Source organism: Motacilla alba, chromosome 4 (genome assembly GCF_015832195.1).
Source record: "Motacilla alba alba isolate MOTALB_02 chromosome 4, Motacilla_alba_V1.0_pri, whole genome shotgun sequence".
In the NCBI taxonomy this organism is placed as follows: Eukaryota; Metazoa; Chordata; class Aves; order Passeriformes; family Motacillidae; genus Motacilla; species Motacilla alba.
Window position 1 is genome coordinate 42,588,634 of NC_052019.1, and position 12,724 is coordinate 42,601,357.

Below are 12,724 nucleotides of genomic sequence, written 5' to 3' on the forward strand. Positions count from 1 at the left end.
GACGAAACTGAAAAAATACCTGACCATCCACACAACTGTTTGACAAAGCACTACAACAACTCTAAAAACTAGTAATTCTTAAGTTAGATCTCTGCACTCATAAGCAGTATTTCTATGTTTTGCTAGATTATCCATGTGGGAAAAATTGATTTACTTGCCCCTCCCACAAACATAATTCATTTTGCATTTCAAGATGAAATTTAGGTCTATAATCCTGAGTTACTTAACATGCTAACAGAATGAGAGTAAGCAGAAATATCATACAGTAAATTAGGCATGGCTCTGTTCTCAGGCCATGCTGAATATAAGTATTTGGGCTTTTTCTGGCAAATAAAATAAAATGTGGGGTACTCAGAAAAAACAAATGAGAAATTCCCCCTCCATAGGAACCTTCACCCATCCACGTGACAGTTCAAACGTACAAACCTGATGTTGTTACCTGCAATTATTTAAAAAATATTACCATACAGCAAATCCCTCTACATTAAAAATATTTTAATTCAATTATTTTCCATCTTTTTAGATTTGGCATAATAATGAAGTTAATTTAGAGAAAATGTCTTGCCAAGAGCTTTTGTTTTTGCTTCATTCATTTGCAACAACATTTGATAAGTAGTGGTTACGCAACAAAAAATAACTGCTTGAGGCCAACCTCCTTAAAAAACAAAAGGTGAAAGAAACAGTGGTGCAGGCTCAATGAAAGAACTGAATTTCTGTGGCTGCTTTCAGAGTTGGCGTAATTGGCACGACCTGAGGGACAGATGGCTGTCTGCTCAGATACAAATATCAAGTATGCCTCAATCAACCTAAAAAAAACCCAAACCAACAAAAAACCAGCTGAAACACCTCATTCAACACTGTTTCACAAATGCAAGCAATCTAATAAGGAAAGCTGAAAGAACTTCAAAAGACATTTACATGACTGACAGAGTTACAGAAAATTTTCATACCTGGATATGAAGGATATGCTTGTTACTGAATATTAGCGTATTTACTAAACTTATTAAGTCCAAGGTGGTAGTTAATAGGTCTGTTCAAGGCAGGAAGAACATAGAAAGATATTTTTCGTTGGAAAGAAAGGGAGAGAATGAAGAGAAGTTTCAAGTTTTCCATAAAGGGTTTTTAAAGATTGCTATCCGAAGCAGCTGGACCATACACTGAAAATGCCTGCAGGGACTAAGCAGAGACAGGCACAAGTTAAAACACAATATTCACACAATATTCCCAGAGCTCACATTCTGCCTAAAGACTTTAAAAACCAAATCAAACTTTATTCCACAGACTTCTAGAAATGCCCAAATTCTACACTGAGATATTATCAGTAAAATAATAAACCTCAGAAAAATACATCTATCAAACTTCAGAGTTTTGACAGCAGTGTTACATACTAACTCTTTATGCCAATTTTGTCATTTTTAAGTAATGCTTAGACAGATCACCCAGTCGTCTCCAATTCTTGATACAAAGAAGAGTCTTTCCATGTGTTCAAAAATAATGAGCTGTTTGGCTGTGACAAGAAAGACCTTTTCCTCTAAAGCCTCCCTGCATCAAAATAACACATTTTGGTTTTATACTCTGGGTTTTTTTGTTTAGTTTTTCTTTAATTTTATTCCTTCTATAATTGCTTGCTGGTAGCTCATTTCTGCATGCATGCTAATTTTCTAAAATAAAGTATATTATATTAATTGAATTAAAAGATTTTAAGGTGAAAGTCAAAGTTTACATACAATTTGCTGTTGCCATCAAATTCAGCTTTCAAAGTAGTACTCGCTGCCTATCATAAGGCTGGAAGCTTCTGGCCTTACAGTACAGGCAAATTTCCAGACAGCACAGAACATTTAAGCCTTTAAAGTTTCTTGGGATGCTGGTTTTCTGTTGATTTGCAGAACGGTCATTCCCACCTGCCATGTTGACTGTTGGGCACAGGGAGATGTGCAGAGCTTTGTCTCTGCCAGACCTGACTGGGCTTCTGCAGTGAGAGCCCTGTTTTTACTCCCAGTTTCTTTTCATTTCAGATTAACAATTTCACTGCAATGCCAGGAATGGAGCTAGCAGCCAGAGCGCAAACCTCTTCAAAAAGGTAAACTGTGTGATGATATTACCTAAAAAATTCAGTGTCACACACAACCCTGTTTGAAAAACCTAGTGGTTTTCCTGCATTGTATCAGAAAAAAATATAGATATATCCTTTTTAGTATAGTAGGAATCCTTCTTCAAACCTACATTTACATCTTTAGAGTTATTACAGAGACAGTTTAAAAAAAAAAATTGCTCTTAAATCATGCCAATTTTACCTTATGCTCATCAAGAAGGAAGGAAAGGAAAACCTACATTTCCCAGTTGCCATCATGTTAGTTACATATTAACAGTACAAGAAAAAGCATGAAATTCAACTAATGAGCACCAAGTTATGAAGTTGCTTAATTCCAACAGAAGCCTCCAGAGCACTGTATTTTTAGAAATCTGCCATGACAGCAGTAACTAAGCATACTCTCCAGGGCTTTGTAGCATGCCATAAAACATAATTCCAGAAGGCTCGAATAAGCTACAGCATTAGAAGAGTCTTTCTTCTCTGACAGACATTTTAGGACATAGTAAATGCAGAATCATTTTAAGATATCACCATTTTTCAAGTGCAAGATGCAGAAGTAACAAAAATTGTGGACTATTCTAATAAAATTTTATTAGCATTTTCCAGAGGACTAATAGAGGGAACAAGCCTTACAGGATCAAGGAACAAATGGGCATAGATGTAATCAACATATTGACAATGTTTAAATCATGCAAATTCTCAGCCTCTTGCCCTTATTGCTATAGCTCCCTCTGGATGGTTTGAAGTGAGTTAGTCATACCATACCAGCTCTGCTGTAAGCCATTTCTTTTTTAAGTGCCGCTTTTCTCCCGACGTCCTCAACAAATCACAAAATCCTCCACATTTCTTTATGAGTCTAGTCCTTCAGTTCAAATAAAATGTACAGGTCAGTGAAAGCCAGAAGGCTGAAGATGGGAGGGGTCACTAATTGTCTCTGTTGGGAGAGTAATTACTATGCAAGAGGGAAAAAAAAAAAAAAAAAAAAAAGTGAGCTAGCACAGAATGAAATCCCCCAGCTCACTGGGGATGCAGACCATCAAAATGGTCAGGGCAATCCAAGGAAGAATAACTAACTAACTAACTAAGTAGAAAGCTAAATGACACATCTTCAAATAAGAGGGGAAAAAAGGAGGCCCAGCATGCATATGGGAAGACTGCTCTAACAGCTTAGTCAACACACTGGGATCCTGCCAACTTATTACAGAATAATAGAATGGTTAAGGGTTGGAAGGGATCTTAAAGACCATCCAGTCCCAAATACCTCTGCCATGGGCAGGGACACGTCCCACTAGACCATGTTACTCAAGGCCTTATAATGGCATTAAAAGAAAGACCTCTTCAGCCATCAGAATTTTATTTTTCCTGGAAAGGAACAATTTATTACATTTTCTGCAACCTAATAAAATTAAATTGTAAGCACACATATGTCTAAATTAATGAATGAGAAAAATGTCTAAATAAGTAACTCCTAACACAAGTCACGCTCATTAGTTCTGACTTCTGGTTCTGCAAATGTTGTTCTCTGGTTTAGAGGACAATTCTTTAACCATGCTATGTACTCACTAAAAATAAAATATATACAAAAAAGACAGTGCTAAGCTTCCTAAATGTATTACAGCAAAGCTTAAGATCATGATATACCTTAAGACATTCTATGCCCACAAGTCCTTTTTTTTCCTAAATATACAATGAATTTTTAAAAACACACTGAATACAGCCTTTCAATGGATGATGTGAAAATATTACACTGCAAAAATAAACTGTTCTATCGAAAGCATTAAGCCATGGTTTCCAAAGGTGTTGCACATGTACCTCTAGGAATAGCTCATCACTGCTGAGAGGCAAAAAAACCTAAAATAGTGAAAAAAAGCCCAAAACCCTGCATTCAGAACTATCAGGTGCTGAAATCTGCAATAGAGACCTGAGGTGTGTGAGGAGCTCTGCTAAGAGATGATGCTGTACTGTCTGCTGAGGACATTTCTACAAAGCAATGCCAAAAGCCTGCTCCACAGAAGTAGGTCCCACAGGCTCTCCCTGCTGATGCAAAGCTCCATCCGGGGCACAAAACTAGTCCAGTATCTGCAGCAACATCCCTCGACTTCAAGCATCATCAGGCCTGCTACTCCTCACTGCACATCTGTCATCTCCAGGGATTTGTACCTCGGTTCGGGATTGGTTACTTCTAGCCAGCCACTGCTGAGCACCTGTACTTAACTGCAGTCCAGGATCAACCTCCAAACCATGTAGAAATACCTCAACAATTGAGTGAGTCAATGGGATGAAGGAGGAGGCTGCTCACACTGGAACAATGGGGACAGCAGAAGTTTCCTGAGCTTCAGCCAGTGCTCTCAAGCAGATTTATTCAGCAACTTTCCAGTCACAGTATTTAAGGAGGAAAAATATATCTAAAAGGATAGAAATAAACCAAGCTGCATCTTGAAAGAACTTTCTGATGGTTAAAACTCATTTTTTTTGGTGTGCATTCTAAACAAAGGTTTTCTCCTTTTACTTATGTTGTCAGATATCTTCAGGAGGCTTCAAGCCAGATTACTCACAAGACGAATAATTTTTTCCATTAACTATTTTCAAACAATGTGCTTTCCTGACATAAGCATTTCCTAATACAGCATTCCCTTCATTGCTTTTATACTAAAATTAATTATTTCATTTTTCATATTTCAATGCTCATCAGTACAAACAATTTAACATGAGGTCACTTGATTTCAACAAGTTCATTCCTGGCCAGGGGGATGGGGTTTGTCAGGTTTTTTCTTTTCTTTTTTTTAAACTAGCTGGCAAATATGAGCCAGGATGTACCCAGTGCAAATTCTCCCCTTGGTTCAATAGATGAGTCATGGGAAGTGAAAATTCCTCCTTTTACCAGCCTAGGGCAGGGATTTAAGGAATGAAACATCTACTAATCTTTTCTTCCTTAACTAACACTGGCTCAATGCAATGCTTAGTGGGAGAAAAAAATTGCCAGAAACTCTCAAGTCTCTTGCTCATGAGTATGTTGAAGCAAGCACAGGGAACAGCACAAAATGTCCACCCTGTATCCTGCTCTAAAAAGATTCTGTTTAATCCTCCTTGCAGTTCAAGGTGCCACCATTTTGCTCTTAGTTGGAACAGCAGCTCTAACAGTTCTGGCTGTTAAACTTTCCCTTGCAAAAGCCTCAGAACACAGAAGATTAATCCACAAGAGAGCAATGCCATGAGAAATGAGACAAATAGCAACACAGTGAAATGAATGGTTTTAAATTGAACAGTGAAATGAACAACAGCACACTGAGGAAAAGAAACTAACTGGTTGTTTTCCCAAGCTACTGGACTACCGTGCTCATAGTACTGTCAATAGTTACACTAACAACCACAACATCCTTGAAGTGCTTAGTATTTCAGATCCCTCTCAGCACAGATAAAGTGTTTTGCCCAAAACACAGATGAAAAAATGAAAGAAATCTAAGCTGAGTCTGTTTATAATAAGGCTACATCAGAAAGGTTTCTCTTTTCCTCACTCACAACTGTCATACCAAGAATAAACATCTTGTTTTGTCAAACTATAACTGATCATAGGTAACTCCAGGCTTACTGAATCCAACAGCCAGAAAAATATTGATAAAGCGCACATCATTTAACCTTTTCTTAGGGAAGGAAGACTAACCCCTCAGTAAAGCTTCAAAAGTTCTCTTGACAGGTGAGGTTGCATTAAAATTTTCTTCATTTATAAACATTGTTAAAACATTATTTCTCAGTCTACACCCTCGCTCTTCTTACACCGTCTCACACCCGTACCCAATCTAACCAAATGCAACTTCCCCATGCAAACAAACCAAATGTGTTTGTATAAACCCATCTCAGCAAAATGCAGCTTCCAACATATTTCACTTTTTCAGTGGTCCTCTTCACAGATGCACAGATGCACCTTTCTAACCAAAAGGTGAAGAATAAGCGCCTGACAGAAGGCATAAACCTTTAGGAGCAACCATGCCACTGCAAAACAAATCAATACAAAACCCAAAGGGACCTACTTAGCAATTCTCACTGTGGGAGCTATTGTAGGAAATAGTTCTAGCAGATGCTACACAAACTAAAGACATTTGCTATCCTTGCTTTTCAGAAAAACAGGAAGAGGCCCAAGCAGTAACTTGGGGTTAGAGGGCACCACCAAGATACTAATTAGATCAGCACAAGATCTGCCTCATATGTAAGTCAGGGATTAGTGCCCCTCTCCAAACACCTGCCTCCACAAAAGCAAGCCAAAAGATGGGGTCAGGCAGGGAAGCTGTCAAAAGAAACTTTAGCATTGTTTTTGATTGTGGTATCTCTGCACACTGATCATGTAATAAATCCTTCCTGGAAAAAGTCCGGAGTATACAGAACCCCTGTGAAGTGCAGCTTAAAACATCCAGACAAAACTGGCTTGATCTTCATTATGAATCCCAAGCCAGACTTCTTTGCTTCTGCATCTCCAAGATGGGATGTGGCTTAATCATCACTAAAAAATCTGAAACAAAAAATTGCTTCAAGAACAGCTCCTTAAACAGCCTCCCACAGTCACAAGTTCTGTAAAATGCAGAATGCTATGAGCAACCTGGCTGTAACATTCTGAAGTACCAACATATACAGGCAAAAGGTCCTGTAGCAGGCCCAACTTGTCAAACATAAGCCTCAGTGCTGTGAATTAGTAGGGGAATTTGCATCATGAAGAAGTCTGTTCTGTTCCTCCACATTATTTTCAAATGACAATTCAGCACTTGGGATCACTCCTTTCCCTTGATTATTTATCCATGCCCTCAGGAAACAAAGACAATGCCTCCTGGTAAAAAGCCTTCATTGCAGCATGAACCGAACTGCTGGATTTTTAAGCAAGCTTTAAGTAAGGCAGCCTGATTCTGGCTTTTAACTGCTAAACAAAGAGACCAACTCATGTAGTTAACAATCAATCTGGACAAGACACAGAGAGAAAACACATCTCTCAGCATGCCACAAGCTCTGTATGGGGATGATCAAAGACAAGCAACATGCAACAGAAATGGTACAACAGCTGACTCTTTTCCTCTGCTTTGTATGTTCTGACAAGAAGTTTTGTGATAGTCAGTGACTAGATTTAGAAGTCCTTAAGACGTCCTTTAGAAGTCCTCTACGTGTGCACATCAAGAGTAAAAACACCAAAAGAGCTAATCTGAGCTCACAGACAGAACCTGTTATCATCTTGTAAAAACGTTCAGAGAGCTTTTCATTGAAAATGCCACCTTTCCACTGTGTCAACAGAGAAGTTATTTTCAGCTAGTGAAAATGCTTTTCCTTGAAATGCTGAAACATTTCCTCATCAGAAAAGCAAGCTAATGAAGAGAAGTACTTTTGAAGACTCATACCATCATCTAAAGAGAGCTCTCATACCAATAAGCCCGAATGTCAGGGGCAGGGCTTGGTTTGCAAGTAAGGTTCTGGTAATAAAGCTATTTATGGAACAGTTTTATATTGCAGAATTGTTCATATCAGAATAATATATTTCTATGTAGAAATAACATCACAAATCAGTAAGTGCATGCCCATTACACTTTCATAATAATAGATGTGTTTGTGTAAGTGAAAGTACATTTAAAGCAGTTCAGCACATTTTTGTAGGCAATTCCTGGATACTCACCATGGAACATATTAGGCAGATTCTGCAAGACATTCCAAGGAAGATATTCATCAGGGTATGCCAGAGACCTGCTTGACCAATTATATTCAAAATTCACAACGGGACTAGGCCCAATGGCAAGGACAACAAATACGACTCCTTCTTTCAGCTACTTGGCTATATTATGGAGCATGAGCAACAACAAAAAGAATCCAAGAGCAAATAATTTGCATTTGATGAAACAGTGGCACCAGGGAGTTTGGTGAACAAAGCAGGAGTTTTGGAATGTATTTGTTCAGTTTCTCAGTTGGCAATTTATGTGCTGGCAGAGCAAATAGCCTTGTCTAAAACTTGTGTGAACATATTAATAAGTTGATTAATTTTGCTAGGAAGTTCAGTTCCAAGTCAGTGCAGAGTTAAACTAATCTGTTTCAGACAAATTAAACTCCACTGGAATAAGAGCCAGTGCATTGTTACTACCAGTCTATAAAAATGAATTTAAGTCCAGTTGTGCCAGGTTAAGTCCATGCCTGAAAACAGTAAAACCATATTCAGCTAAGTCAAACTCGCTTTCCAATTTAAGATGGGGGAAAATGCATTTTTCTTTTGATTATTTTGATATAACTGTATCAATATAAAGAAATAGCTGAAGTTGACAACACTGTACATAAGACAGCAATGCCTGAGATTCATTCAGAGCTATGCCTGAAGAAAATAATGGCTGTAAAAATATTCAGACGCTACCAGTAAATCTGCATTAATTCAAATGATTCTTTGAAGAAAGAACACAATGCTGAATAATCACAGGAAGAGTTGGCAGTGCTGTGGTACAATCACACCACATGGTCTCAAAAAGCTCATTTGTTCATCTTGTTGTCATATACTCCCATTGCAAATAAACTGATGAATAGATGCTTTCCCACTCCCATTAGAAGCAGAAAGAAAGACAGTTCCCAAAAAGTAGGAAAGAACCAGATCCACAGAATAGCAATGCTGCAACAAAAGCTGCCCTGCTCTTTTGAAGAAGAGCCTCTCCTCCCCTGTCCAAAATTTTCCTGAGGTAACGGTTAGATAATGACAATGCCCTACCATGAATGACAGATAATTCCTATAGTTAAATCTCTGTGTGGACATGTACATTTGTACACATGAGAGATATAAACAAGAATGACAAGGGGGTATAAGAAAAAGCAAACCCATTCGGATAAGCAAGTATTTTTCATAAAACAGATTTACCTGAGACTCTAACTCCTCCAATTTACGCTTCCTGGCATGAAGAGCTTTACTTGGAAAAGCCCAGAAATAATTGGAAGTTCCAATTCTATCAGTGTCCACCATGCCATCATCAACAAGGCTCTGCAGAATCTCTTTCACTGACATCGAGGCTAACAAAAGCAAAAATGTAAAATCAGAACCGCATAGCAGCTGGACTATGGACAATTATGAATACCACAAAGTACCACCTACAATCATCTGTATTCTCCTTCAGTGTCAGCTAGCTGGAAGATTTCACAAGGACAACATGCCCAAAGCTTCACTTGAAGGGATGAATCTCCCTGAAACCAGCAGTTTGCTCCTAAACACTGCTATTCTGCACATCTGCTACCAGATGTTTGCAAAACATTGCTCAGGAGTACTGCACAAAATACATACATGTTACACTACAATACCATAACAAACCCATGAGAGGTACCTGAGAAGTTGTCCTGCAATCTTAATTCTAACTTGGATTAACTTGTTTAAGTTTCTTAATTGGGAGTATAATTACGTTTCACTTTGTAATGCTTAACTAAGTATTTCACAGCAGCAGAGGCACTGTCTACAGACTCAGGAAGGACAGATTCTGATTTTAATTACATTCACTTCCAATATAAAACATCATTTGCACTCACAAGCATCAACATTTCTGAACACAACACAAGGTTCCTTTCAAACCTGTGGTATAATTCACCATTTTAAAAAATCAGTACCTGTTCAACAAAGCTAAGGAGTTATGTTATCCTCAGGTGTTGCAGATATAAAGACTTCTGAGCTCAATTACAGGTTTTGGTACCTGATGTTCAATTTCAAGACTACAGGGGGTCCCATATCTTTTGGAAGCTATAGGCTGGATGCCAGGATGGGAACAGGTTAGTAATCTTTCTTTTCAGAGTAACTGGGGCTTGGGTTGTGTGGCTAAATGCCTTCATGTGCAGAGACAGGATGAATTTACACTCTTCAAAGGTGTTAATGGCTTCAGAAACTCTAAACCAAATTTTACTGCAAATTACAACTAAACATATGCATTGACAAACCAATCAAGACATCACCACATCTCTTCAAAAGCCCACCAATGCCTCTGTTAGCTGCTGACACAACTGAAAAACTCTGCTTTGTGATGTTCACATCTGTAGTTCTCTCAGAAAGTTCATTTATTCTTGCGGTGCCACCAAGATAAGCTAGACAAGGACAGAAGTAACTACAGAAACATTATGCTTTGCCTCCCTTTTATCAATGAGCGTAGCACAAAAACTAGTAAGGAACATGCAAAACAATCCAAAAGGATAGATAAATCCTCTTGGACCTAATCATAAACCAATGGATCTCATGAGGAAAGCTTTTTTAGAAAAGACAAACCCCTTCCATTTATAGCTGTCCAGCCATTTTTGGAGGGGAAAAGCTCAAGAGCCCACTGCCCATATATATTTGGACTATCATTTTAAACATCTGTGATATTACAGGCAGATATTTAATACCTGAGGGCAAACAATGATTTCATACACTGAAAGTCACTGCAAGTCAGGCAGCTCAGAGCCTAAGCAAGCTCCCATGCCATGTCACTTTTAACACTACAGCCCTGCCATTGACCAGTCTCCCATTCTAGCTGTATTTTCTGTTATTAAAATCACAAAACTAAGATTGTAGCCAGGAAAATTTACACTGTAGGACCCCTCTTAAAAAATGATTTCTTGCTCAAGAGAAATAACTTTTATAAACACTTACTAATCCCTTTTTCTTTTGGAGCAATCTTCTCTAGATCCTTCAACTGGAAGACATCTTTCTGTGCAAAACATGAAAGATATTTCAGTTCCAAATGACAGCATCATCTATGCCTGAGTGTTTTTTACACTGAATCAATGCCAACAAAAGCAAGTAAGAAATACATTGTATGTTTTGGTTTTGCTTGGGAAATTGCCTACATATCCCTCAATAGAACTGGAACATTCTGAGAATTAAATAATAAGAAAAACACTATTATTGTAACAAGCCCTGCTCTTTCCTTTGGTGATCTGAAGTCATCATTGTTCATCTCAAGTTAGACTATAAAGCCCTTAAATCCCAGGTCAGACTGTCAGCACAGATGCACCATATTGCTCCAGTACTCAAGTGTCACAGTAGTTTTTCTAAAAGGTTAAAAAAAAAAAAGGTGCATTGCATGTGCCACAAATACAATTGTACCTTATCTTTTGGATCTCCAGGTTTCTCCTCCCCAGGGACCTTTTCCAACTCTGCTCTCAGTTTTTCTAAACCTCAGATTTCTTTCTCCTCCCATAAAATGCAGTGAGATACTTCCTAATTTCCTGCTGTCCCTTCTTATGGTAACAGACTCAAAATGAGAAGATGTCTGAAAGCAGCACATGAAGAATTTAACACCACCTGTGCATCTTCATTCCTTGGCTCCGTCTGGGGATGGGCCACCTGATCAGAAGTTGAATGAAGTTTTGCCCCTGTAATTTTCACTCTGTCACAGGGCATTAATGAAATGCCTGCTAGGATATAGAGGTCAGCTACATCCACAGTTAAGCTCCTTTTAGGACCTGTTTTCCCACCAATGTAAATGCAGGACAATTACAAGTTACTTACTGTTTCAAAAAAAATCTCCATCATGCGGGCCCTCTTCTCTTCAAAACTCAGACCTTTTTTCTTGGACTAGAACAGGGGAAAAAAGAAAAAAACAAACCAAGACATTCAGCCATCAACTAGTATCTGCTCAGAATTCAAATCTGTTTACCTGTAAGTTACATTTGCCATCCTTTAAAATACCTTGCCACTAAGGCCAGACTTTCAGATAAACTCCTTCTTTGCTAATAATCTCTACACTAAGCTCATCTATTAAATGGAGGGACCTACCTCTAAGTTACATGTAACCCAACCCTGCTCCAGCCTCAATGCTCCTTGACACATAGCAATCCCAAAATACGTATTTATACCAAACTCACACAAATGTCTAATAACTCTTAAAAAGATATGGAGTACTTTCTGTTTGTTTGGGTTTTTTTAATTGCTTTCTATCTTGTGATATGCAGACAGTAGTGTGAGTTGTAGGCCATTCGGGTTTTTTTAAGGAGTTAAAAGAGCATTTTGAGGTATGCCCTTCTTCAAAGGTCCAAACCAAATTCATAATTTCAAGGTCACATTTTAAAAATCACGCTGCTTTTATTTCTTTTCTCTCTGGTTGTGTGACCAAGCATTAAATAACATGGGTTCAACTACAGGCAGAAGGCAGAAATGGCTATTCAAAAGCAGCTATCAACAATACGAAACTGAGAAACAGTCTCCTCTGATCACTTTCAGAGATGCTATTTCGATATGCCTCTTATAAAATTAGGGTATCAAATATTTCACAGAGAAATGGAGTTTTATTAATAGCATTTAGCATAATCCTCAACAACCCAAAAGCAGCAGCCACAATGTGAATCTGAAGTTTCCCCTTGTTCCACTCCCTGATTCACACAGTGTGCAGCTACAAAAAAGGGAAAGGGGAATAGAAAGGGCCAAATAGGATGTTGGCAGAAAAAGCTCTCATTTTAAAAAACAAACAAACAAACAAAAAAAGGCATATTGTCACCTATAAATCAGTGGAAGTGGGTAGTCTAATAACAAGATACTTTGAGAAAGACACAGTTATGTTTCCAAGTTTCCAACAGAAAGGAGTCAACACTATTTTTAATAGCAGCTCCTTTTTAAAAAAGAACATGATCAGGCAGCACATAACACTTAAAACATACGCCAAGAGCAAAATGGCC

The 12,724-nt window shown here is 38.2% G+C and overlaps 1 protein-coding gene across 2 annotated transcripts in view; it reads right to left on the reverse strand.

Annotated features, from left to right (window-relative positions):
* Positions 1-12,724, reverse strand: part of MND1 (meiotic nuclear divisions 1) — a 40,557-nt gene that overhangs the window by 26,558 nt on the left and 1,275 nt on the right. For both annotated transcript variants that reach the window (XM_038135700.1, XM_038135699.1), the window contains exons 2-4: positions 11,562-11,627; positions 10,701-10,758; positions 8,955-9,103 (exon numbers count right to left, since the gene is read on the reverse strand). In XM_038135700.1, the coding sequence (XP_037991628.1) occupies positions 8,955-9,103; positions 10,701-10,758; positions 11,562-11,627 (273 nt within the window). The remainder of the gene's footprint in view (positions 1-8,954; positions 9,104-10,700; positions 10,759-11,561; positions 11,628-12,724) is intronic.